At 41.7% G+C, this 27,955-nt stretch overlaps 2 protein-coding genes across 9 annotated transcripts in view; one reads left to right on the top strand and one right to left on the bottom strand.

Annotated features, from left to right (window-relative positions):
• The first annotated feature begins 30 nt into the window (after positions 1-30).
• Positions 31-27,955, top strand: part of TEX2 (testis expressed 2) — a 52,378-nt gene continuing 24,453 nt past the window's right edge. Inside the window, exons 1-4 of one of the 7 annotated variants that reach the window (XM_065693742.1) lie at positions 31-152; positions 737-886; positions 2,223-2,312; positions 23,988-25,639. In XM_065693742.1, coding sequence (XP_065549814.1) covers positions 24,014-25,639 — 1,626 coding nt within the window. In that variant the 5' untranslated portion in view covers positions 31-152; positions 737-886; positions 2,223-2,312; positions 23,988-24,013. Of the gene's footprint in view, positions 153-736; positions 887-2,219; positions 2,313-2,869; positions 2,973-4,488; positions 4,617-7,531; positions 7,626-23,987; positions 25,640-27,955 lie in introns of those variants that run through there. The other 6 variants (XM_065693743.1, XM_065693741.1, XM_065693747.1 and 3 more) reach the window with 6 other exon arrangements.
• Positions 42-3,923, bottom strand: LOC136021480 (uncharacterized). 2 transcript variants are annotated; one of them, XM_065693764.1, is made up of 3 exons: positions 2,379-3,923; positions 1,396-1,663; positions 42-349 (listed from the first exon to the last, which is right to left on the bottom strand). In XM_065693764.1, exon 1 carries the CDS (start codon positions 3,406-3,408, stop codon positions 2,563-2,565), a length of 846 nt encoding a protein of 281 aa, XP_065549836.1. In that variant the 5' UTR covers positions 3,409-3,923; the 3' UTR covers positions 42-349; positions 1,396-1,663; positions 2,379-2,562. The 2 variants fall into 2 exon arrangements, with proteins under 2 accessions (XP_065549836.1, XP_065549835.1); XM_065693763.1 differs by lacking the exon at positions 42-349 and having other exon boundaries at positions 502-1,663.

Genomic DNA, 27,955 nt, shown 5'->3' with positions numbered 1-27,955 from the left:
ACAGGAAGGAGTGTGGCATTCAGGAAGCTCATGCTCTCCTCGGTACCCATAGTCAGAACCAGGTGGAGCCCACTGGGAAACATTGGCCATGCAAGTGCTTGCTGGGTTGCTGCACACATTGAGTGGCCTGGGGGACTTGTATTTTTTCCGTGGTAAGCATCTTTCCATTGTGTTTAATATTGTACAGATCACAAACAAACGACAGTAAAGCTGTTCTCAGACATGCACACAGGACCATGTATGTCAAGATTCATGCGTTCAGGAACAGCTGCTGCCTCATTCGTTCTAAAGCTTCTCAGCATTCAATTGCAAGGTCTGTCCTGCAGTTCTCGGGTCTTCCCCAGGAGATCTGATGACAGTGAGAGGTTTGTGAAAACCATTTGGAAACCCAAACCTCATGTAATATTCTCTACGCACAAAAGCACAAGCTTTAAACTGTCCTGAGCTGTGAAATTCTGATGGGGGCATTAGAGAGAAATGAACTGAGCCTCACAGCAGCTCTGGGAGAGAAATATTACTTTTTATGTTACAGCCTGCTTTTAGAAGGCATTTAAATGTCTGCCTCACATATTCCAAGTGATTAAAGTAATTTTTTTCAAAAGCAGCTCCTGACTACAGATACCTATTTCTAGAACCTGCAGGCCTGTTGTTCCTCAGAATGACTGCATATTTATAAGTTGGATCCTGAAATGTTAAAAATAAATATGCATTACTTTATTCTCTTGCCTTTTTGTAGGATGGGTGGAAGATAAATTATCCAACAGAAGAATTTACTCATACAGCACTGAATGATTCAAAAATGCAGAGATTCTTCCTTTTTCCCTCTTCCATCTGACTGGGACTTGCCTTCAGAAGAGGATTCCCATATGTGCCACAAAGCTCAGAGGCAGGTAACCTGGTCAGTCACAGCTTGTGCCCAGTTTTTCCCAGTGGCTGGCTCCAAGCCTCCGCTCAGCACATACCCCTCTATGGAAGAAGCCTCTGCTGAGCACCTAAATTTAGGTGCAAAAATATTCCTCTTGAGGTCAAGCCTTTAAGTCCACATGTCGCCCAAGTCAGGTGCAAATGCAGGGTAGGAAAAGCTTCAGAAATTCTAGTGAATTGTTTATGGTTTAACCACAGCTAAAACCAAACCATCAGCCACAGTTTCAGGCACAGTCCCTGTTCCTGTGGGGAAAACCTGTTGTTAAGAAACCAACTGTTATCTTATCTTCAGCCTTTGGAAACATTAACATCAGCTTTGTGTAATGATTCAAAGGTCTGCCTATATACAGTGACAGCTATGAAAAGAAACCTATGCTAGATGATTGAATGCACTTTCACATATGTTTTAAATATGTTGTGTTTTTAGTTAAAAGATTGCAGGATAAATAAAGGTGATGCAGTGATGCTCACACAGTGCAGCTTTTTGTTGGGTTCCTTCAGGTTGTAGAGACTCAAGACTGCTAAGTTTACAGCTTGGACATCCAACGGCTTGAAGGTTCTGGCACTCCATTTGGTGAGCTCAGACCTTTCCTTGCTGGAGCAGGTTGTGGTGGGTGCTGGCCACTGTCAGAACCTCTGGTTTTAGAGCCACATGCAGGAATCCTGGTTTTAAAAACAGCCAGCTAGGGGCCTTGAAGAACTCCAAGATGCTGGGTGATAAAACAGCACTAAATTGTCCCTGAAATGTAAAGGGAAAAGCAGAATGAGTGCTACTTGCACCTACTTTTGAACTAGACAGCAAAACCTACCACCTACCACCTATACAATGCTTAGTGTAACAGGGACCCTGCTTGAGCTGTTGCTCTATATTTAACTTTGAACATGAGCTAGTTTGGAGCAATTTGAATGCTGCGCACATATCCCACTAAATGTCAGCTAGTAAATAAATTAATTTTTGCCTCATCACCGCATAAAGTATCATAAATCTGAACAGTGGTGTGAAACGAAGGGAGTCTGAAAGGTTTTGAGGAATTCGTCATGTTTTAATTTGAACTGAAATTGTTACAGAGGAACAAAGTGACATGGCCAAATTAATCCATGGGGTGGCTAAAGAAACCCATCTAGCTAAGGCCAACATCCATCTAACCCAGTGCAAATGTTGTAATCTCATTATTAACTGTCTTAGGAAGCAAGAGCAATTAAGTGAAGGGTAAAAGCAGTGGTAAGGCTGTAATTTATTGCACAGACCATTACTGGGGGAACAACCTTTTGACAGAGATATTTCTTTCCTTTCTCAGTCTGCTGCAAACTGGGAAACAAGGTGAAAATGAGAGTTCCTCTGGCATGGTGTGTTTCCTAGGAGTGGGGCCTCGCCGGTTGGGTAACAGGTAATTTTTGGCTATTTGTATAACGTTTTGCTACCAAACAGCTGTATTTTGTGCGCTCGAACATACATCTGCAGGCAGCAGCTCCTTCCACCACACGATGTAGTCAGGGATGACAGCGGTCAACATTTGCCTTGGCGAGACCAGCCCAGCCAAAGGCAGCGCTTCCTGGAACCGGCTGCTCCCAGACGCGGTCAGAGCAGACGCGGGGATGGCGAGGCTGAACACCGCCGCCGTTCCACCGGGGCGCTTGTTACCCGCGGCCGTTCTCAAGGCTCGGGGCCGTTCGTGTCACCAGCACGGCTCCGGACCGCACCGTTACCGTTTCCCCGGGCGGCTCCGCGTTTTGGGGAGCGTTTCCTCGTATCGCCGCTGCCTGAAACTCCGGCAGCGGGGGCCGCCGGCGGCAGCGGGCGATTCCTCCCTCACGGAGCTGCCCCTGCCCGGCCAGGCCGCGCCCGCCGCACACCTCCAGCCTCCCGCCCTCCCCTCCGTCCGGCGCTGCGGCGGCCCCGGCAGGCCCGGCCCACCGCGGGGCCCGGATTGGCGGCGCCGGGCAGCCCCGCCGCTTCTCCTCCCCCTGCCGCCGCCCGGCGCGGCGCTGGTGGCGCGGGCCGGGGGACGCCGGGGCCGCGCCGGGCAGTGCCATGAGCTGCGGGTAAGGTAAGTGAGGCAGGGCGGGCCCCGCCGCGCCGCCTCGGCCCACTCCGGCCGGTGCCCGCGCTCCTTGCCGCACCCGCCGGGGAGGGAAGCGCCGCTGCAGCAGCGCCCGGCGTGAGGTGCGGGAGCCCGGCGGGCTCCGCGGCGCTGGCGGCAGGAGAGAAGGAGCGGGTGTCTGGCGGCGAAGGGAAGCGGGCCGGGCCGGGCCTAGGGCGGCCGGGGCGCCCCGGGGGGCGGCTGGTCCGGTGGGGTCTGATGGCGGCCGTGAGGGGCCGGCGGGCGCTGCTGTCGGTCCGGCCGCGGAGCCCCGGGCGGGTTGTGGTGCTGCGGGGCCGCCGGCGGTGCTGAGCCGTGCCCGGGCCGGCGCTGGGGCGGCTGGGTGCGGGGTTATTTTGACTCTGGTAAGGTCCGGCGGGATGGAGTTACTTCCCCCTGCCATCAGGGTAACGGAGCTGGAGGGTTGGCTGAGGGGAGTATGCAGTCTGGCAGGAGCGCTGCTGGAGTAGAAGCGATACCTTAAACACAAGCAGCAGGAGCAGCGATAACGTTTATTGTCGGTGGAACCGGGGAGAGGATTTCCAGTTACGCTGTTGTATCTGGCTCCTCAAATTGTTTCCATCTCTTCTTAGGTGTCAGCTCTTTAGCGTCTGTTTCTTTTCATTCTCAGCATCGTTTGTAATTTACCTCTCTGTTGCAGTTCAATATCTAAATGCGTTTAACGTGTCTCTTCAGCATGTGCTGAAGTTCCTTCTAAATGTGTGCGCTCAGCTTCTTGATGATCTCTGTCAGCAGATACCGGACAGAACTCCTGCCCGTAATTTAGAGGAGTTAAGTGTACAGCTGAGTTTAAGTTAAACTTTCATGTTGTAACTTTCGTGTGTGTAACTTTCATGTTGTAACTCCAAGATAGATCAGTGTAAGACTTCCGTGCTCTTAAGATTATCTTCTGTTAAGATGCTTTGTCATACTCCTCTGTCTTCACACAACTCTTTCAAGATGATCTTGCCTGCATAACTGGGAAAACAAGGCAGGCTCACAGTCTCAGGGGTGTATTTTGTTTACAAGAAGATGCAGTGGATTTTTTTCTTTAATTTTAAAATAACTTCATATTCCTAAACTGAATAAAATTTAGGCACCATTTCAATATTCTCTTAATTGAAAAATGTGCTAAATTAGAGTTAAAAGCACTTTAACTTAAGCAAAAGAAAGTAAGCTAACGTGTTTGATGTTAGAATAGACTTTTAAAGACTGACATCATGTTTTTTTATGATATATGAGCAGTTACTGTTCTGATTTACTTGAAAGCTGATCTAGCAAGCTGCTCTGATGTGGGTGATGTATTAGTAAGACTCCAGGTAGGTGCTGAGGTTTGAGGCAGCATTTCTGAGGCAGGGCAGGGTAAGGTGCTTGAGCAGAAGACCAAGAAGGTAATTTTGTATTCAAAGATGTGTTATATTGGAGTCGTCCAGCATATGGTATCCCATGTGAATTGTGTTGGTAAGCCAAGTAATTATCTAGTGAACTTTACTTCGGTCCATGCAAGGAACTTCCTTAAATGACCTATATTGCTTTTATTTCAGGAAAGAAAGTAAGTTAATGAAATCCAAAGTAAAAACTTGACGGACATGGCCCAGTAAAGCACATATGGTAATCACAAACTTCTTTTTGCATGAGAAGAAGACTTAGCAGTTTGAAATCTTAATAGCAAATGCTTAGTTGTTTCTAACTAAAGAACTTCTAATGCAACTGTTTTACAAAGTAAAGAATGAGGAGCAGGACAGCTAGAGAATGTATCATGCCAGCAATTTCCTTGTGTTTGTGTAAAACAAAGCAGTGGGAGATAGGGAAATTTACCTAGTAAATAAAAGGTTAATGTAACTGAAATTTAAAATGATGTAGCTAGAGGACTGAAGGTATGTTCTAACAGCTTCTTAGTTGATAGATTTGGGGATTGTGCTGCTCTCGCCTCGCCTTTCTGTACAAACTGGACCAAATCCATTAGATGAAATTAGAAGACTTCTCTTCCAGCATGTCGGAAAGACTGCCAGCCTTATGTTGTGTGAGTGTGCAGGTGACGAGTTGTAAGCATGGCAGTGAACATATGTAAGGGTATGTTTCATGTGCTGTTCTTCCCCTGTCCTGTTCTGAGCTTCAGCTTGTTATGGCCCAGAAAATGAGTAGATTGTGGTGCTGGGTGCATGGAGTGTAGCTGATACCTGCCCAGGAGCTGAAGAAAAATTAAGGCTGTTTATTAGGATAAATTGGAGGTTTCAAAAGAGTGAAGAGCATGGTAATTAAATTCTGGTCTTAAACACAATCTTGGAGCTTGGAAAAGTCCCTTGAACCTCTGGATTTTTATTCTTTTCCTTTGGTAAGCTAGAAATTGTGGTATCAGATGTCCATAGTAAGTAGTAGTGTTAATTGTGTGCTCTAAAGCACTTACCCTTGAATAAAGGCATCATATTCTAGAAGCCTTTGCTGCCCTAAATGAAACAATCAGAAGACAATGTATGCTGGAAAATAAGAGTGTAGTGTAGGCTTAGAGATTAGAGAAATAAAGATAAGCGTTAATACTGTGAGTCTTTGTGAGTGTGTGCTTGGTATTAGAAGAGATTTAATGTATTCAAAGTAGAAATCAACTCTGGAAATGCATAAGGTTGCTGCATGTACCCAATAAAGGGGAAGATGAATGACTTTTCTTACTGTAGCTAATGTAAAGCAGACACTGGAAAGGATGTGTTGTGATTTCAAGGGAGAGGATGATGGAACAGTGAAATAATGAGAGAACTTAGCCTATGTGTCAGGACTGCTGAAGAATGCAGCACTAAAGGGGCAAATGAGCAAGTTAAGTAAGGCAGTATTGGCATTGTGCCTGCTAGGTCATGAGAGACCTGTTCAGGGAAACGCCTTTGTACAGAGTTGTCTAAACTGTGATAGACTGCCTCATGTTGATGGCCCAAGATCTCTGGTGCTCAGAACAAGACTTGCAATACTGCATACAGCTGACCTTAGTCCTGGTGTCCTCTCCTTGGTATAAGGCAAGAAGTTGACCTTGTGTTGAGCAAGATGTTGGACCGGACTAGCTCCAGAGGTCTCTTTCAACCTAAGCTTACTTTGTGATTCCACAACAGTTACAGAGGAGAAATGACAAACATAACAGTAACTCCTGAGCTACTTGTAGGGCAATGTAGTTGTCAGATTTTGAAATTCCAGATAATAAGCAGATAAATTGCTTAATGTACTTTAAATTTGCACTTATGTTTCTGGGAAAAACAACCTATCTGCACTGGCATGTGGCATCTAGGAACCCTATTCGTGGAACGCTTTTGGTTTTCCAAGGTGTTGTACAATGATGGGAAAATATGTTCTCTAAAGTGCTTGTATTTCAAGAGACAACAGATGACTAAATTAAGCAAACAGTGAGACAATACAAGCAGGCAGTGATTTCAGTACATTACTAATATGATTACTAAGCTTTTTTTAAGGCATTATGACAAAGGAGATACTTAGAATTTGATAGAGAGCAGTTTAGTAGTTTTATTGATTTTTATTAGACTAGATTCCTACAGTCTAATTCTCTTCACTGCTTTTTATGTGCAGAAAAATCTTTTATTCCAAGTCGTCTTTCGATTGTTAGTGTTTTTCAGCTATTTTAACCTTTTCCTGAATTTTACCAAGTCAATTTAATGTGAAGGCTTGCCCTCACTGAGCAGTCTCTTCTTTCTTGCCCTGTGACAACATCTGCAGCTCTTATGGCTGTAGCTCATAGCTTTGTGTAGCTCACCAAAGTCTTGTTAAGAAAATGCAGTTTGCAGTTTTAGATGTAGATGACCACATTCACAATGTGATATAGTGCAGAAGTCTTCATATGAAAAAAGTAGTACGTATGTGAACTAATTCTGTTGAAGTATGTTGTTTGTAAGATAGCGTTTACTTTCATTACATATGTGTGAGACCTTGACATAGGTGTTTATCTCTGTAGTTATCTACTCAAGCACCCCGTCTGTGGATTTACACAAACCAGTTAATCATCTCTTCAAGAGGAATATGTATTCTGTAAAGAAATATCTTATGGGCTTTTAGATTTTATTTTTAGCAGTGTACTTTGAAGACAGAAAATGCTGCGTGTTCAGTGTACCAGATAAGTGCTTTAATTACCTTAGTGCCATCTTCATCTCCCTTTTGTTTTCTGATAGAGAATTGTCAGTTAGTATGCTGTGTAAAGTCCTTTCATGCTGGAGTTTACGGGAATAAATTGCTCAGTGTGGTGGGAGAAAGGACTGCAGCAAAGTGATGGAGCAAGCAGAGTGGTGCATCTTCATAGTTCTTGAGCCATCCTGACGTGAAGGCTTCGACATCTTGCACTATTTATTCCTAGTGCAAGACTAGGTCAGTGTGCTGAGAAGTAAGCAAGCAACTGCATATACTGTGGAAGTAAGCATTAGTGTTGAGGGAAGGAAGGGATATGAAGGAGAGGAGGAGAAATGAGACTGCTTAACTAGGGTAGGCGGGAGGCTTTTGTAATTATTATTTTTTAAAGAGATCCTCTGGAAAACTCTGCTGAGACTCAACTGGTAGCAAACAATGCACAAGCTCCAGGTCTGCCAGGCTTTTTCATGCTTGGGATCTTCTTGCTGCTGTCTCTTGGTCTCTCAGGTATGCTGTTTCCTGTCTGGATGTTGTATTATTTGGAAATTGGTAAAATTTGTAACACAGAGACAGTTGTCAAAATATTTTCTATTGTTGCCTCACTAGTTCTAAGTATTTTCTTTTGTTGCTTTGTCTCTATTGTGCAGGTCTGTAGGGAAGGCAGCGTCTTCATTAGGCTTCCTGGAAAAGGACTTGGAATAGAAAAACAGGCTTGTGTTTGCAGGGTTTCTTGTTGCAGACTGGAATGGAAACAGAAAATGGGAAGATTTTCTGAAAGACTGGGAACTGTTTTTCTAAATTGAGCTGAGTAATACCATCATGGGTACCTTAAGGAAGAGCAGCATTTAACAGCTATGGAGCAAAGGCAGGACTGCGAAGTACAGTGGTGTCTGTTCCTCAGAAATCTCACTCTAGTGTAAGAGCAAGATTTAAGACCTCCAGAGGCACCATGGTAAATAGTGAAAGCTTTAAGATTATTAGTTAGTATTCCCCATTTGAAGTTTATTCCTTCAGTGCGTATCATTATGGTATGTGTAAAGCTGCTGTTGATTGCTGGTTTAAAAACCAAGAAGCGTACTACTTGTTTTGTTATTGTAGAGGAAATGGTTGAAATTCAGAAAGTAAAGAGTTTGTGAGATTTTTTTTTTTGTACTACAGGTGGTTGAATTCAGCTTGTTTTCTGGATGTGTGGGACAGAATCCTGAATACCGTGTCGTCAAAGTGTATGACCTATTTTTGTCAGAATTGTGAATTATCTGTTCTTAGACAGCTTACCTTTTTTTCAGCTTCTGTTAACATGGCAAGCCCAGAAGTTTGAAGGCAGAAGGTTAACAGTTACTGCCTGTTTCCAGCCTGAGCTAACAAAACGTGAAGACTGCATGTTGGTTAGGAACTTCACCCAACAGCCTTAGCCTCTGTGCGTCTTTTCAGGCAGGAGCATTGTGAGGGCTGAGGTGCAACCACCTGCAGAGTTAATATGGTTTTCTTCAGGAGAACTGGAAGTGAATGGAGTTGCTTGGATCTGGGACCAGCTTTGCGTATTGTAGGTCCAAAAGTACCTACCTGCTTGGCAAATGAAATTTTAAGGCTTTTAAAGTGATATTCAGGTTCTTTCACACAAGTCCTTTATTGGAGTAATTTTGCACTGGAGGCTGCCACGTGCTAACTTTGTTTCATGAGTTTTGAGCAAATCCCCTCTCTTTGGCAAGTAGTGTAAGACTTCCAATCAGACCAGTTCTGTAGTGCAGTATTTGCCTGCATCACCATTTAATGGGGTCCTTGATGACAATATCTTTGTAAAATAGAAGGTGGGTGCCTTAAGTTGTAATTACTCAGATAAAGCATTGGAGTTGCTTAAAAACTTCCTGTTGTGTTAGCCAAGACCAGTCGTGCACCCATTGGAAATCCTGGGAGATAGGAAGCAGAGGAGCAAGTTTTCACAACAGAGTGGCTGAAATATCTGCAGTGTTCAGTCATCCATATAGGTATTTTTCTTCCTGCTTCAGAGTTCTGAGGTGTCAGGTTATTTACCAATCATCTTTATTCTCTGGGTACTTAGAGCTATTGTCTCTGAAGCTGATTGTTCGTGTCTTTGGAGAGACATGAGAACATAATGGCAAAAAAGGGTTTATTCTCTAATCTTGCCTGTCTTTCCTTCCTGCTTTTCAAAATTCCTAGCTCATTGTTTTTCTCTCCTATTTAACTTGCTCCTTTATGATCAGCAAGGTGTGTTATTCTGCTGTGCAAAGTCCTAATCGATACATAGTGCAGCAGTTAAGTTGGTGTTCTAAAAGACAGGACAACTGATGGACAAAAGATAAGAGAAGATCAATAAGACCTAGTAAATAGCAGTGTTTTCCCATAAAGGCCAGGAGGGTAGTGCAAATGAATTGTCATATGAACTGGGCTTTAATATTCATTATCTTGTGTCTCTGTGGTTTATAAACTGTTCTGCTCTCTGACCCTGCTGGTGTTGGGTGACAGGAACATTGCAGAAGAATGTCCCTTAGTGCTGGTGAACATATGGCACGTCATGGACCACTTACCCTATCAATGCAGAATTGTTATCCTGAAGCTGTGAGAAAATGGAATGGTCAAGCTTAAAAAAGGATCTCTTAAAAGAGAGTGAAAATTCAGGAATTGGGATGCTCTTCTAAAGGCTCTGCTTGAGTCCGAAAAATTGCTATATTGGGTTTTAGTAGCTTATGCAGAGGTCTGAGAGCTGTAAGACTCTAGATCTTACCCTGGATTTCATGTGTTTTGTTTAGATTAACTTCAGTTGTAAAACAGGAGTGCAAAAATGTAAGCACAAACCAAGCCACTATATCCTTTGATACTGGTAATGTCAGACCAGGTGACAGGACTGAAACCTGTCATGAGCTGCAGTGAAGTTCTGATCTGAAATCAAATAGAGAGCTGCAGAAATAATTTTGTTTCACTGGAAGTCAGGATTAAGCCTGAGGAAATAAAAATGTCTGTTTTATGAGTTCAGACAGGCTCAAAGAATAAGGCTTCTTTGTGAGGCAGGGAGATAGTCATGCTCACACACTTGTGATTGGAAATACTGCTTAACATGTGATACTAAAAGCAGACAGTGGAAGTTGTCTAAGTTTGGAGCTGTCTCTTGGCTTCTAGTTGCAGTGTGTTGCGTTATCTTCCCTGAAACTCCAGGGCATGGAGAACCTGCCTGCACGGAGCTCTGCCAGGTTTCCGAGAACATCCTCTGGCTGAGGCCAGGATTGGTAATCTCACAATAGCTGAGCATTGCAGAACATTCCCACCTCCCACCTCTTGTTCCTCTCTCCCTGCCCCATAGTGGCCAATGCTCTGGATGCCTTCCAAGCTGGGTATTTCCATTCTGCTTGCTTAATACGTATCTATCATTTCTGTTGCCAGGAGGGGCTTCACTTTCTTTCCTAATACTCTTGTGTAATGTTTAGTGTTGCACACATAAATAAATGTACTTTGGTGGTAAATGAAAGTGATCCATATGTTTATTCTCTTGTTTTTAGCTGCTGTGAAGTTTGATAAGGCTTATCTTTGTAAGACTTTCTCAGTAGCGGTTCTTTTTGTCTAATCACTTTCACACTTCTTCCTTTTCAACTTGAGTTGAAGTATGAAGCATATGAACTGGGAGAAGAGGAGAAGGGGGAGACAGTCCTAAATGTCTGTCGGCTCAAAAATGTACCAGTTAATAAAGGCTTTGCCAGGTCTTTAATAAACTTTCTGAGCAAATACATGACAACTTTACAAAAGTATTTTTATGAGGGGTTGGGGGAGAAGTAATTGCTGTTATTCTATTTATATGCTATTCTTGTGAATAACAAGAGATGTGGGTAGAGAAGGGACCAGCTGTGCATGCAAACTGTCTCCTGCTTTGTAATTCCAGTTATTATTCCCTTTATAATAACAGGCTGGGTTTTCCAGGATGTCTTAACACTGTCTAGAGGTTACAGGCAAGCTGAAGATCTGTGCCTAACAGCTCTAGAAAACTCTTGAGTGTCTGAAAAGATGAATTTAGAGGTGTGTTGTATTTAAGAACATAAATATTTGGTTGTATGCATCTCCACTTCTTTTGTGATGCGGCTGTGAGGCGTGGATGGGTAACTGGTTTTGATTATTGAACGGGTTTTATGAACCCTTGCTTTTCTAATGAGTTGGGACAACTTTTCCATTCCATTTTTATTGGCCAGGTCTTACCAATTCTAGCTAGATACTTGTTTTTCTTTCTATCAAGCTAAAGCTTCACAATTAAAATGGTAACAAGTCACTGTGCTGCACCACGAGTGGTCTTTCAGTACTTTACTTTCTCAGGATCTCTTTTAAAAATTCTGTTTCTTGAATCAAGATGCCCAGTGGTGTATTCAACAATGAAAATTCTATGGGTTCACTGTCCTGCAAACTTCTTTATAGTCAAAAACAGATATGGTGTGAACAGTGTCTTTTCAGGCCTCCTCCTTCACTACCCCAAGCCAGATAAACGCTGTGTGATCCGTTCAGATCTCACACTGTTAAAGAATCCTTGTCAGTTATGATCAGAGTTCTGACTCTTTAATGTTGCTCAGGAGAAATCTGAGAGGTTGTAGAGGCTGTTCCACGGTGTAACAGAGGAATGTGTCTCGCAGTGCGGTGGTGAATGCGAGGTGATGAGACTTCCATCCCATGTCTAGCTTTCCATGTTTACTGGAGGTTTTTTTTTTTTATAGTTTCCCCGAAAGATGAACCAATCTTGTCTCTAAAGCCTTCATTACATGTGGCATGGCAGAGAGCTCCTCAGGGATGTGTGCCGCTTCCTCACACTTCAGTCATCACTGTTCTGTCACCTTATCCTGGAAGACAGCTGTAGCTGCCACCCATGCTTGGCTTCTCTGACTTGACCTCTCTGCAATTAAAAGCCTTGCTGAAACAGTCACACCCCTGATGTGTGGTGATGGATGAGGAAGGACTCACAAACTTAGTGTATGTAACTCAGAGCTTGTGTAGCTGCTTGACTGTTTGATAAACAAATGCGTGGTGGATTTATTAAGCATGTGTATAAGAACATTGCCATATGCCTGGAATGAGAATTGCCTGTGTACTGCTGTAATTGAACAAGGCAGGATATGGCTCAAAGATGCCTATTTCCCGTTGCCCTTTTGAATCCATCTGGTGGCTTTTGCTGTTCTTTTATCTCCCAGCAAATCAAGACCTGAAAATTGATGACCTAATATTAATTTCCTTGAAGCTACTTTAATGACACTTCTCCTTCTGTGCATGTGTGTGCATGAAATGTAACCCACATATGGTGGAGTGCATTTGTTCTTGCTGTCTTATCAAGTAGTTGAGGCTATAGATATAATTTCTGCCTACAACAGTAGAAACTTTTACAGTGCTGAAGGCATTTGCTGGACAAACATAAACCTGATAATACCTGGTTATTGAATAGCAAGTATCATAGGATGAGAAAGGAAAGATGTTAACCCTCTTTTACAGGGAAGTAACTGCAAAGAATGACAGTAGAGAGCTTGCATGGGTACTACTTGAATTTAAAGTAGAACTGGGGTTCTTAATTAATTTAAAAACAAATTTAAGCTCTTTTCTTCATATTTGGGGTTGGACTAAATGGCCTTTGGGGGGGGTCCCTTCCAACCAGAATTATTCTATGTTTCTGTTGTGCTATGAATTCAGCAGGCAGCTGGGGAATTGGGGTATGTATTGCCACAAGGCACCACTTTCTGACCTTTTAATTTCCGGCCTGTGGGGTTTGTCATATGAAATTCCTGGAGACAACTGCATTGATCAACGTTTGCAAAAGGGAGATGTGTTTTACAGCTCTGTGTGTAGCTGCTCAGAGTTTGGTATGTGCATCTCTGAAATAAACAGGCCTGGAGGAATGACTTCATTTACAGATGTTGCCCCATCTTACTCTTCTACCTGAGATCTACTTTCCACTAAGATAAGGTCTGTATGTCTGTGTCTGCATGCTGTGAGAGTGAATTATACCATATAGGAACAAGTAATTGCTCTCTGAGCAGAGAGAATGAGTAATTCTGGAGCTCTGTGTTGCTTCGTGCATTATTGATCTTTGGGAACTAGTTTTCACCAGAGGCAGTGAGAACACTTTTGAAGGAGTGCTGAGAAGTTCAGAAAACTGTTCAGTAACTTAAGCCTTTGAGAGATACTTTCTGCTTTACATTTTCTTTCACATCTGTGGCCTGATTCATGCAGTGAAAGACCCTGTTGGGGTAGATCCATGCTGCTGCAAACAGAGGAGAACGCTGTTTGCGTTCTTCCCAATCTTACGTTTTTTGATGTATTCGCATGACAGATTACCTTTCTAGGTGTGTTAACAGTACCCACCTTGTGAGAGAGAAAAACAGACTAAGAGGGATTCTCTCATTGCTCAGGGGTGTTTACGAAAGGGCTTTAAGATGTTTGAGGACCCCACTTTGTCATCACAGTATACTGATTCTCTTTCTCATGAGAAATATGGTGTTTCTATCTACTTCTATGTGAAATGATTCTCCTAATTCACATTGCCAGCGAAGTTGTTTTTCTTTCGTGTATTGACCTGCAATAGTTTCTTAGCAATTAGGACTGAAAAACATGTTGTGGGAGGTGCTCATCATTTTCTGACTGAGTTGCTTTCAATAGGAGTCAAGCCTGTAAAGCAGCTGCTAAGGTCAGGCAATCTGTAATTGACCTATCATATGTTGTAATTAAAATGTATCACAGCTGCTAGAAGTAGGAGTTACCTCTATTGCTCGGGGGGGGGGGGGGGGAAGGAAGGGAAGGGGGAAGAGAACAAACCATACACCAAAAAAACTCCAACCCCAAAGAAAGCCCCCAAACCACCAGAAGGGTTTAATACATTAAACTAATTCATTAACTACTGCTGTCTTCTGTGTCTAATGCGAGAGATGGAGAGGAATGCAAATCAAGCTAGTGGCTTTGATTTTTTTAGTAGACCTCTTTCATTTTCTGGATAACCAAGTGCAGGGAAGATTCTTGCCAACATCTGTCAGTTAGTAAATTTACACCTTGAAACACTGAGTTATAAATACTATGTGGAAAAAATAAGAAAAAAACATTTAAATGAGAACACACATGTGGATGCTTTTTGCCACATATTTCTACTTAATTTGCCTTAATATTTTGTGGATTTTGTAAAATATTTCTATGTACAGTAATAGAATGACTGGGAATTGTATGGGTTTTTTGGGTTTTTTTGGTCTGTTTTTCATAGTCCAGTATTTTTTAATCATTAAATGCTTAAACCACTCTAATGCAAAATTAATCTTTGAGATATTATACCGAATTGTATATGACAGTTGCGAGGCTTGAGGAGCTTTTTGACAAGCTGAGAAAACCCCAAGGCACCTTATGTCTCGATAGTTGGGAAGCTGGGAAAGTCTGGGGTGTCTGTCACAATGTTTTTGATTGAGCCTCACTTCATATCTTTGCTCATTGGGGTTTGGCAGTGTTTGTATGGTGGGGGTTTTGTTTGTTGGTTTGGCTTGCTTTTTAATAAGTAAAACCTTTGTCTTTAGCATGGGGAAAATTGTCAGGGACCATCTTGGTTCCATTTCAGTCTTGGGGAAAGTTTCAGTATCTTGAATGTTCTTCTGCCCTCATTACTGTGCTGCATCCTCTAGCTGGAAAGCTCCAATGCTGCTGAACTTTTGCATTTTAGTTTCTGGGTATTTCAGTTGAACATAAATCTGACTGAAATGAGATGAATGTTGCCATAAGCAGAGAGAAATGTCTGGTACTTGTCAGCTGAGAGTTTGGCATTTTGTTTTCCTGCTACCCTTAGGACATGCTTCTTCAGAATTGACTTTACATTTTGTTAACCTTCAATGGAGCCTTCTATGAATTAGAAGGAATTGAAAGGAATTTAAAGCATAGAAGCTGCTATTAGTTGTTTATGATCTCTGCATGCTTCTTGCATGGTTATACGGTTCTTCAGCCGCTGTAACGTGGCTCTTTGTTGTTGTTTTAAGAAGCTAATGATTCTGGATGATCTTACCTTGCTCAAAGGGCTGTGTGAACACTGCTTTGACTCACCTCACTGAAAAGTAACATTTTTCTCACCCTCCAAATAATACTGAAACTCAAAGTAACATGGTTTGTTATTTTGCGCATTTGAATTGTGGGGGGAAAATGAGCCTGTGGTGCAATTCTAGCAAGCCATTTTTCATTTAGGGTTTAAGGCAGTTTATTGTACTTAATTTTGGAAACATGCTTCTCTGTAAATTAGTCCAAATTTCACCTCAGGATTTTACAGTGACCTGTAATTTAATCAGTGATGTGGGCAGCATTTTCAGCTGTGGCCTAATCTGCAGAGGTTTTAGATAATCTGTTATCAGATTGAGAAGTTGATTCTTCTTTTGCTTCCACTGAGATAAGAGGGAGTTCCAGTGCTGCAGTGTTTTATATTCTACCTCACCATTTACCCTCTCAATAGGATGTAATTTTTTATGCATAAGCTTTTGATTTCTGTAATAATAAAACATCTTCTGTCAAGATGCAGAACTTTTGCAGCACCAGCAAATTCTGATTTAGTCTCTCTTCCCTTTTGGAAGAGAACAAATGCAGCAGTTAAGTATTTATTGCTCAAGACCAGTGGTTTTTTAACTCTCTTTTGGTTTATCAGGGTGACCTAAGAGTGCTTCAGCCAGGTAGTGCAGCAGCTGTAGAAAAGTGGAAAAAGCTGGCTTTAGACTGTGACGAAGTTTGCCTCTCTGTGTGTATGCTCTGGTTTTAATGTGTTTATTTCTAAATCCCTTGCTGCAGGAGTTTCAGATCTAGGTCTGGAAACCTTTGCTTTTCTGGAGCTTTCTATTTTCACTCATGGCCAAATTAGTTTTTTAGGTAATTTTGGTGCCAGCAACTAGTTACCTGGAAAAATAAGTATTTGAATGTATTTTCAAGAGACAGCAATATGTGATACAGGAATTTACTAAATCTCCCAAATCCATGATGGAGGCAGAGAGGAGGGATTTGGTTGTTGTTTTGTTATTACTTTGTTCTGTTGTGGGAATCAGGGAAGTAGTGAACAGTCCCTTTGAAGTGTTTAATGCTGAGTGTTTTGGAAGGAAAAGATGCTACCTGCTGCTTGCAGTTATGAATAATAAACAAGAATAAATAGGTCATAGGAAGAGAAGAATGGAGAAAGTATAATGTGCTAGAACTTCTGTTTTCATTGTGCAAATGGGAGTAAATATTCCTTAATGAAATTACACTCTGGTGCAGTTTGAACCTCTGCAAAGAGCAGAGGAATGTTATACATCATTTCATGAATGTCCTTTGGGATACAGGCCAAAGGAATGAGGAGCGTGTCCTGCAACTGAGATTCGTTCCCTTTGCAGAAACTCCTGTTTCTGTGTTTGTGTGTATGTTCTTGTTTTTAAAGGAGTAAATGTCACAATATGTAGCAAAATAAAGTGGCTCTTCTCTGCCCACTGTTTACTGTTCTTCCATGAGTTATTGCGTGTTTTGTTTTAAGCTTTGATTTAACTTTTTATTTTTTTCTCTGAGGGGAATGTTCAATTTCTCACAAATACTGCTTCACTTCAGGCTTCAGAAAAGCACTAAATAGGAAGAAGTTGAGTTTTTCTGAGTTTCTGGACATTCTTTGCTTTTGGTTGTCAGAATCAATCTGTAATGTAGCTTTATGAAGTTTTTGGTGGAAGTGATGTGTCGTGGAAGGGGAACAGGAAAGAATACTAATGAATCTTTTATCAGTGAAGGCGGAGAAGCTAATGTGGTAGCTGACCTTTCTTAGGTCTGTGGGGAAAATATTAATGTAGAATAGACTCGCTTAGCTAATGTTAAACAATTTGTATTTGGTTGTTTTTGAAGCACTGTAAATACGAGCTTGTATTGAGGATGTGGTTAGCACCACCTGTCTTTGTAAGAAAAGAATTCCGGTAACTTTGAAGACTCATTTGCCATTGCAATTTTATTTGACCTTTCTTTCTTAGACTTCACTAAACAGCCCCCCTTATTTGCTTCTGATAGGTTCATAGTTTTCATTAAAAGTATAGTCTTATTGGCAGCACTTTAAAATCTTGCTTAGGATCTTTCATTTAAGTATCCCTAAACATCCCTGAACCGTGGTTATTTAACCGGATTGGTCTTACCTTAAAAGCACTTGCACAAAAAAAAAATAATTCATTAATTTTTAATGAGGTTCAGAAAAGTCCTGGTTGAAGGTATTTTAGCCCTTCACCAGCTTAGTTGTGATAACCTGGTTGATTTCTGTTTGAGGTATATGCTATGGGAGATCTGTGTGTGTTTTATAGTCCATAGTGGGTGGCATCATCTAATTTGGCTGTGATCCCAGTGTTGACTTCTGTTGAACACACAGGACTACATTCTCTTAATAGTACTCGACACAGAAGATTTCATTTCTGTGCTTAGATTTAAAACAGGTTTTACTCATGTTTTTCCTCTTTTTCCCTCCTCTGTATCTCAAATCCAGTTGTGTGAACTTGAAAGGTGAAGCAAAACTTCCATCTTACTCCTATTGGAAAGTGAGTTTTAAAGTATTGTCTTCAGGCTGGGTAACTAGATCTCTGACACAAGGATTTCACAGGGCTATTGTGTGATGATACCAACGCTTCCTATGTAGTTCATTTAAAAGTAATGACTAGTGGATGTAAAAGGAATAATAGATGTTAACCATGGAATACATTATCTCCTGCACATGCAAGGGGAATTTGATTTGTCCTAATTAGGAATTTCAGTGGGATAGGAAAGGATGTTGAAATTTGGGGGTTGTATCCTTATTTTGTCTTTTATGGAATCAATCTGCTGAATGAGATTATATTTATATGACAGAGAATGTCCCAGCAGCTGTGATCTCTCTTCAGTGAGGTCATTCTGGGCTAAATGGGAGCTGGCTTTCTTGACTGCTTTTGTGGCAGAGTCGTGGTAATGGATTAATGGGAGGTGTAAATTTCTGATGATTTAAAATGTTGCTTAAATAAAGACTGTATCCTGTAAGGATCACAAATACTGTGCTTTGTTTTGAAGGCCCTGAAATGAAGACTTCTAGCTCCTAGCAGAAGGAATTTCGTCTGCTGAGACCTCCGTTACTTGTTTTAAATAAAATAAATATCAAGAATAGCAACAGTCCTGTATTTCTTGGTGTTGGAAGGAAGATGTTGGCTGGGTATCTAGTATATCGAGTGGACTCTGAGTTCCGAGAGCAAATAGCAATTTCAGATCACATTGGCTTGTGCAGGTTTTCCAGACTGGGAAAGATTTAGCATACTTGTAACCTGATCTGAAAATAGGAGCTGGATGCGTTAGGGTGGTCCTGTCCGTGGTAACGTAAGATCTTTTGTAGCTCGTCACACCATGTAGGTGTTGCAGAGATAGTCTAAAACCAAATATGCTGCTCCTACCTCCTACCGAATAGGGTATAGTTTTAGAGTACTACACATATATCCGTCTTCAGTCTGAGACTTGGAAATGACTATTGAGTAACCCAAAATAGTAAAAATGTGCCCCACCAGTCTAAAAGTACAGCTACTTCTTTCCTAGTCCTGGTGGTGGTTTGCCAAAGCATGAGGTTCCTGTTGAAAAGGGTGATAGGACAGAACGGTCACTGGGGAAAGCAGAGATGTAAGCAGTTGGAAACATCTTTCCATTTGAACAGTGATATCAGTCTTCATAAAATCAAGTTGTGGTGTTATCAACAATCAAATCAGTGGCTTCCTGAGTAGCATTTAGGGCTTGTTCTTCTGATGCAACTGACAGACGAAGGGGAAAGTATTACAGTGCTTTTAATGACATGTAAGACTTTTTCTGTACTTAGCAGGAAAGGAGTTTTTGTTTTGTGAAAAACATTTGTTTAGGTCTGTGTTTAGTAGCAACGAGCAGGGAAACTGCTCTTGACAAGTTTTGAACCTTGCTGCTGATTCTTGTGAAAGCATTTTACGGCATGCTCTTCCCCCCTTGTGTAGATGTTGCATTAAGTAATAGCAGTGTGATTGGAGTAGTTGGCTGCTGCAGTTTAGTTACCCAGTCTGTCCTGCTTCTCCAACTGACTGATTATGAAAAGCACTGAATTGGTCTACTGAGTATCCCTTATTTAATTAGTGAATGTGGCTAAATTGAATTGTGTGGATGAAATAAGGGGGGTGTATGCCACTTTGACCTGTTCTTTTAAGTTAGTTCCTACTTTGTTGCTTTGTCTATTGGCTGAAGCACTTTCTAAATTGTTCATGTGAAAATGTTTGCTTTCTCTATACTGTTGATAATGTAATTGTCTAAACCAGGCACTTGAGTGCACCTTGTGTTTTCTCAGTGCTGTGAAGTAGGTGGTTTCTGGGGCTCAGCTGAGGAAGGGTGGGGTGTTTGTCTGCTGCAGGGAAAAGGAAGAGGGTTTGTCAGTACTGGAGAAGGCTGTTTATGCTGTTGGGCAGAAGGATGGAGTGCTTGGTGGTTCCTGTAAACACTCCCTATTAGTCATTCCTGGTGTAGGTAAGAGCACGTGTTCCTGTAGCAACGCTTATGGAAGGTGCTGTGGCCAAAGGTGACCCAGTGCTGCCCAACACCTGGTCTCTCCCTGGGTGTCCCTGTTCATCAGCGGGTGCATCATGGCGTGGTGGAGATGCGTTGTCACCTCCGTAATGGCACATCCTCAGCTCCTGACCGTGCTTCCTCACTGCTCAGTGGTGAAGGGCTGGGCAAGAAATATTTGCATGGCTTGCTGTTTCCTGTTATAGCACTTTAAAAGCAGTGCCTGTAGGTGAGGATTAGAAACTACTGTTATGTGGGTAATGGGGGTGCCATGCCTTAACATAAAAAGTGGAAGTTGGTTGGCAGCTTCCTCATTCCGCCCTACAAAAGTAACCAAAGTTCAAACCTTTGGCGGAAGGCAGTTGTTTTCTGGGCAGCCTCCTGCCCTTCCAGGTAAAAGTTAATGTTTTGAATCATTTGAAGCTTGAAGATATAATTCTTATTCAGGCCTGCCAGCCACATAAATAAAACTCATACGTCTTCAGAATCAGCAACAATAAAAACCTAAACAGGCAGCCAGCGAAGGTGAGGACGATGTGGCTTTCAAATGAAGGGTCCTATGTAAAGACTCCTACATCTCTGCAGGTGTTGATGTAATCTGCAGTTTCTTCAGATTTGTTCCCTTCAAATGGGGAGGCTGGGAATGCCACGTCTTCAGACAGCTGGGAGAGGAGTTGAGGAGTAGGAAATAGTTGGGGAGATGAGAGGGAAACATAGCTGCAAATCAGGAAGAAGTCAATCTGTTAGAATGATTTAAGGGGTAAAAATGTATGGTTCAAGGACCTGAAGAAATATCTTTATCAAAACTGAACACCTATTGGGAGAGCTGTCAGTAGTGGGAGCAGGGGAGGAATCAGGGATTTTATTGTTGTATTCACTGTGGAAAAGCTTCCCAACATCTACTTGGAAAACAAAACAAATACCTCCCCAACCAAATCCTTTGCAACAGAAAAGAGGAATTGTTCTCAGGAATGGATTGGAAACATGGGCCTGCCCAGAGCAGGGGAAAATCCCCTATCCTGTGTTTGTAGGGAGAAATTACTCTCAGTAGGGTACCTGGTGTGTTGAGAGGGGTTAGAGTTGTTAAAAGCTTGGAATAATCCAGAAAGCATCTAGAATATAATCTAGAAAACATGCTGTTGTAGTCCACATTGATACTCAGAATGCCTGTAATGAAATAGCTGCTGTTGGCCAAAACTCATATGCTCTGTTAAGTAAATAGCATTGCATATATTTCTCCTGTTTTGTACACTGATTTGCTTTGTTTTTTACATACCAATTGCTTGAAAATTTGATACAAGATGCAGCTTTGTGAAGCTATGTTTGGGAGAAGCCTTGTAGCAAAACCAGCCTATAAACAGGGTTGATTTAGAAACTTTCAGCAAGATGAAAGACTAAAAATGGTTATTGCCCCAATAAAAATAGTTATTCCTGGAAACCAGTCCCCTCAGCTGAAGTATCACTCGGGCCAGATGTTGTGAGCTTTGCGTACTCTTGAGTTATCTTGTAAGTCATGGGCTGAGGATGCAAGCGCAAGCAGTTGGATTAGGCTGATGTTTCACTGCTGCTCTGTTGATAGTGTGGATTTAAGAATGCACTTCTGTAAAACATATTTCATGGTATAGTAACATGTTTAAGGGTAGGCAAATGCTGGCTAATGAAGAATTTCCTTCCTTTCTGTGTTATTTACTCAGTCCTGATGTAAAAATCCCCAAACGTCGCTTGTTCAGTAAGCAGTAAAATCTTTTTTCAGTACATTTAGTGTGTGCAAGTAAAGTTCATCTGTTTCAGGTAATTAGCACTGCATTAGCACAACATGGCAACTGGTGTTTAAACATAAGGTAATTAACTTGTGCTAATAGTATGCTAAAGAGCTAACTCAGCCTATGAATTTCTAAATGGAGACTAGCACACTGGAAACGTTATTAGGGGGTGGAAGGAGTAGTTAATGTTTTCCTCTTGTGTTGCTAGATTATTGATACACCCTTAGTGCTGGGTAGGCAGAAGGGAAGGGGTCAGATGTTTCAAGCTGATGCCAAAATGGTAGAGATGTGTTATGGCTGATGGTCCAGGACTAGGGTTGGATACGTATCTGGTAGTAGTATTTGGGTGCATTTGTCTAAAAAATAGGGAAATTTCCAGTTTCAACTGTGAAATGGAACTGTGTCTGTAGAAAACACAGTGTGCGGCAGTGTGCGCTTGCAGCCCAGAAAGCCAACTGTATCCTGGGCCGCATCAAAAGGAGCGTGACCAGCAGGTCGAAGGAGATGATCCTGCCCCTCTACTCTGCTCTTGTGAGACCTCACCTGGAGCATTGTGTGCAGTTCTGGTGTCCTCAACATAAAAAGGACATGGAACTGCTGGAACAAGTCCAGAGGAGGGCCACGAGGATGATCAGGGGACTGGAGCACCTCCCATATGAAGACAGGCTGAGGAAGTTGGGGCTGTTCAGCCTGGAGAAGAGAAGGCTGCGTGGGGACCTCATAGCAGCCTTCCAGTATCTGAAGGGGGTCTATAGGGATGCTGGGGAGGGACTCTTCATCAGGAACTGTAGTGACAGGATAAGGGCTAAGGTTAAAACTTAAACAGGGGCAGTTTAGATTGGATCTAAGGAGGAAATTCTTTCCTGTTAGGGTGGTGAGGCACTGGAATGGGTTGCCCTGGGAGGTTGTGAGTGCTCCATCCCTGGCGGTGTTCAAGGCCAGGTTGGATGTAGCCTTGTGTGGGATGGTTTAGTGTGAGGTGTCCCTGCCCATGGCAGGGGGGTTGGAACTAGATGATCTTGAGGTCCTTTCCAACCCTAACTATTCTATGATTCTATGAAAACAGATTCTCTATGCTGGTGGTTTCCCAAGTGTGCTAATCCAACAGAGAATTGAGAGACCAAGTTTCTTACCAACGATAACTCTCACCAAGTTGTATATACAGATATGACTGATTAGGAATCACACAAATGCTAGAAAAAGCAAGGAATAAACTATTCAACAATTTGGAAGCCATAAAATGGACAACTATAGTGAGTAGGAAGCTGTGGATAGATACTCGTTTCTGTTCCAGCTTTACCCAGCTACTGATGAGCTGGGTAGCAAAGACCTGCTACTTTAAAACGTTTAACCCAGCTCATTTTATTGACAGGTTAAAAAAATGCTTATATGAACAGCTCCATCAGCAAGTATGAAGTGCTACAACCTTTAGTAGGGAGACGATGACAAGCAGGTGGTACTGGCTTGCTGGATAATACGATCTGATATCACAACTGTTTGTGAAGTGCACATTTCTTCACCACCACATAATCATTCCTCCAAACTGCTCTTTAAACGTCAGCAAAGGCCTCTCATTAATTCAGCCTGACAGTTTGATTACAGCATTTTAACAGCTTCTGAAAAATAATTCAGTTACTGAAGTGGTAAACTTGCTGTCCTGGCAATGAAGATGGAGTGCTGCCTTGCAGCCGGAAAGGCAGAGCTAATCTTGTAATTCGTGATCCATCTTTGTGTATGATCCTGGGTACCTTGGTTTAAACATGTGATATTTCCTCTCCATGTAACCATATGCTAAGCCCACTTTTGTGGGTCCATAGAATACTTGAAATAATGCGTAGTTGATGTAGAAGGCAAGTGTGTGAGTGTATCTGTTGCGTTAGCAGTGTGTGTGCACTGATCTGATCAGAGATTAGTATTTTCAAACATAGTGTTGCTGTATCAGTGAGAACAGTTTCTTCTATTGAAGTGTCCTCACACATTCTTACAGCAAAACTGTTCAAGAAACGTGGAATCATAGAATAATTTAGGTTGGAAAAGCCCATTATGATTGAGTCCAACCATAAACCATGATAACACATATGATAAAATGCATTTTAAATTTCTACTTCCTACAGATCAGTTCAGACACGTATACAAGAGATGATACTGACCGCACACATGAAGACTTACATATTTATGACTTGATTTATTTAAAAGAAATATAAAACATTAATTATTGTGTGTAGAAGGAGCTGAGAGTTAGGAGTGAAGAATTCAGTCTGCTGGGGTGGGTTGGGGTTTCTTTGAACTTGTTCTTCCATTCAGTGATACTAAGAATGAGGTAGTTAAGCAGATGAGAAGTGGGTATTAACTAAAATATAGGTGTGTTTTGTGCAATGAAATAAATCCACAGTGAGTTTCATAGTACCCGTCCATAATTTGACAAGACAGCTTTAAATCCAGTCAGATGAAGAATGTCCAGGGTATTTTAATTTTCAACTGACTGACCTGTTGTGTATCGCTCTTGTGTTTGGCTTAGCACTTGAAAATAAGGGTGTTTTGGAAGAAAGGGGGGAAAAAAAGCATTTAACATAGTATTATGTTTTCTTTACAGACTCTGACACGTCTCTGGGACCTGCAATGACAAGTCAGAACAGTAGCCATGCAGAGAAAACTGGTGAAATGTCCTCAAAGCAGTCAACACCAAAAGTGCAGGTCCAACGATCTGTCTCCCGAGAAACCATCACTATTCATTTCTCTGCATTTGGGAAGGAGGAAGAAGAGGAGGAAGAAGAGTTTAAGGAATTTCTTGATGAGGAACTAGATGACCAAAGCATTGTAACAGCACTTGAAGCCAAGGAAGACCTCTGCTTTGAGCATACTGGCCATGAATTTTCTGGTCCAGCTACCTCGCTTAATATGGCCAACTCTGCATCACTACTGTCCTCATCGCCTGCAGTTCTGCCGACTGCAGAGACTGTAAAGCTGTTGGATTCTCCTTCCACATCCCAAGTATTCAGTGCAGTGCCACTAGTCCTGTCTCCTTCATCACACTCATGTCATACAGTTAGCTCATCAGGTGCACCACCTGTGGAACAGAAATCCAGCCTGTCATCCTCCCCATCCTCATCCCCTTCCAGATCAGTTGTCTGCTCTAGTGGATCATCCACAGTTTCTAGTTCAAAGCCTTTTAAGGGTTTAGTCAAGTCACTTTCAACAGATGTGGAACCAAAAGAACCCACCCCACCGATGCGACATAGACAGCTAATGAAAACCTTAGTGAAATCTCTGTCTACAGACACTTCCAAACAGGAATCTGAAACTGTGTCTTACAGGCCACCTGACTCGAAACTGAACTTGCATCTATTCAAACAGTTCACTCAACCTCGAGCTACAGGTGGTGATTCAAAAACTGCCCCCTCATCTCCATTAACATCTCCCTCTGACACCCGTTCCTTTTTTAAAGTACCTGAAATGGAGGCTAAAATTGAAGATACTAAAAGACGCCTTTCTGAAGTAATCTATGAGCCTTTTCAGCTGCTCAGTAAGATAATGGGTGATGAAAGTAGTAGCCACAGGCCCAAAGCCTTATCTTCAAGTGCTTCAGAACTCTCAAACCTTTCCACTTTGAATGGCCATTTGGAAAGCAATAACAACTACAGCATTAAGGAAGAAGAATGTGATTCTGAAGGGGACTTCTATGGAAGTGACTCTAACCTGAGTAAGAACGATCAGTCAAAAGTGGCTGAAGAACATGCAAAAGAGACAGAGACCAAAAGCTCTCAGTCTGCAAGCACAAAGGACGTGAGTTCGAAAATGTCGCTCGTACTTGAAAAATGTTCATTGTCTGCACTAGCAAGCAGAGAGGATGAGGAGTTTTGTGAACTGTATTCTGAAGACTTTTCCTTGCTAGAGGAAGAAAGCAAAACTGATAAACCTGCTGAAACTTCGCCTGATCCGGAGATAACTGAGGAAAATGGTACATTGCTCAGTAGTGAAGATGAAAATTATCCATATGAGCAACAGCCTAAAATACCAGTGAAAACTTTATACTTCTTAACGCTGTTAGTCTATGCTTACTTTATTATCCCTCTCCCTGGCTACTTAAGTGGACTTTTATTTGGAATGGCCCTTGGGTTTATGATAGCTATCTGTGTGATTTGGCTTCTTACTCCACGTACTCATGAATATCTCAAATTTCATAAAAGTATGAAAAAGCAGTGGAATACAGGAACTCTAGACATCAAAGAACCTGAAATACTGAAGGTGAGGTCATAACATTTCTTATGTGTGTGCCTGTGTACATTATTTTGGTCAGAAGTAGTAAACTAGATTTATTCTGAAGGTGTAAATGAGCTGAATTATCCCTGCTTATAAACAGAGTATTGTTTTAGAGTCAGGCAGCTTTGGCATGGGCACAAATGATTTAGTATCCAAGAATATGTAATACTTCAGTGTCCTTAAGGACTAGTAGAAAACCAGAATTGCTTCAAAAGTTGAAGGGCTAATTGTTTTGCTGATGGTTTTCAGATGATCCAGGGGAACTACTTGAGAGCAAGTAGTGTCAAAGTTTAGTGTGTAAAGTAACATTTGTGATTGAAGCTGTGTTTTGAGAGATATATTTTGTTTCTGGGGTATTTTACTGTCTACACAGTGATTAGTCTGTCTTGTCTGTTCAGTCAAAGCAGACTGAAAAGCATTGTGTTGAAGTAAAGCATAGGTAGTTGGAGAGCATTAGGAATTTTCCTTCAACGTTACCTAATTACAACAGGAGGAGAAATGAGCAATGAAAGGGACGTGCTCATGGGTTATGATGTTGGTGGTTGTGTGTGCTGCTATCTTAAATATTGCATTGTATAATATGGATTACATCTCAATAAAACGAGTGCCTGAAAGCTGGGTTTGAAATCAAGCTCTCAGGCTTTCTTTTTGATATGTAAAAGAAGCATTTCAGAATGATGGTGGTACAACCTTCATATAGCTTACCAGAGTTTTTGTGAATGCTTTCTTGTATTTCTGTACGTATCCTGAGCTTTCTGAAGGTACATCTCCAGATGTGTAGGAACACAAAGGTGGTGTGAATTCAAATTAAGATGGTGTCGGTTACATGCTGTAGAATCTGTAGTGTATTGCTAGCTAATCTCATGTATCTTTAGGCAACTGGAAAGTTGGAGAAATGGATATAAAAGCCAACTTATGTTGAATTCAGGCAGCAATTGTATGCTCGGTCCTGATTTTACCTTGGTGTTCCCTTTTTTTTCTTGAATGGTATGAACTGTGGTCTTTGTTTGCTCTTGTGAATGCAGACTGAACTCTCCTGTCTGCCCAGCTGATTTACCTGCTGCTCACACATACAAATCCTGACAAACTTCCAGTTCTGTCCTTGTTAACTGGGTGCCGAGGCCCTGTGTATAGATTTGCCTTGATACATGAAAGCTGGTAAAGATCCTGCTATTCATTATTGGCTAGTGGTGAACTGGCTTTTTGAGATCTTAGGTGTTACTCAGGAACCTTTAAACTATATTTTAATCCTTTTATCCAGGAGATATATTTTATGAGAATGGCTGTAGGCAAGAAATAAACTGCATGGAGAAGTCTGTATTAATGTAGATTATTGTTTTGTGTGATCTGATAAGTATTTATTTCGCTCAGTAGCATGCAAAGTAATTGCCCTTAATATGTAAAGCCCTATAAAAGGGCTTTTTAATGCTTCAGGAATTTAAAAACCAGCTCAGTGCCCATGTTGTAGTGGAACATAATGTAATATGATTTAGCAGATTGCAAGTTACTGTTCCTACCTTATACAACTATTTTCTATTTGCATCTGTCAGAATGAGCACTGGACAGTTTAAATCATCTGAAAAATGAGATAAAGACTTAATTTGTAATAACATTCACTTGAATATAAGAAAATAAAACTTGATGCTCTTGCGTAAAGATGTTATCTTCAGAACTTGTTGGTCTTGCATTTTGGACTTGGCTACTTCCATGCCATTATGGTAAATGTTATGAGTAAGATCTCTTTATGAGGCTGTAGGAGTTGGGATTCTGCCAAACTACTGTCTGGCTATTTTTGTACCAGTATGTGTGCATTCTCCCCCATGTAAATACTGTTTAAGAAGTTGGCATTTGCCTGATTTCAAGAACTAGTGGAGAATTCCCCTCAGCAATTGGTGAAATACCTGAACATTGTCTCCCCAGAATTGTTCCTTTGCAGTGTGACAGAATAAGCCACTGCCAGGCAGGTTAGCGTGTGCTTCTGTAGATTTCTGTGATTAGTTCACTCAAACGTCTTCTGTTGTGGAGGAAAAACGTGCCCCAACCAGAAGATGCACACAACCCCCCTGCAGCTTCAGTGTGTGTTATCTTCTATTTCTGTAGCTTCAGTTATCTGGCTTCCTTTTCCTTTTATTTTCTTCTGCCCACATCTTTTTTCTTCCTCTTGAAGGCATTGCTTTTCTAACTTCCTTATTGGCCTTCTCAGTTGTTCATTCCCTTGTGTTTTGATGGTTGATACAAAAGGTTTTAAGTAACGGCTGAAATGGAAGTGATAAATTTACCCTTTCCATTAGAAAGAACTTG

The sequence above is a fragment of the Lathamus discolor genome, chromosome 13 (assembly GCF_037157495.1).
Source record: "Lathamus discolor isolate bLatDis1 chromosome 13, bLatDis1.hap1, whole genome shotgun sequence".
Taxonomy (NCBI): Eukaryota; Metazoa; Chordata; class Aves; order Psittaciformes; family Psittacidae; genus Lathamus; species Lathamus discolor.
This window is presented reverse-complemented; position numbering and strand designations above follow the sequence as displayed.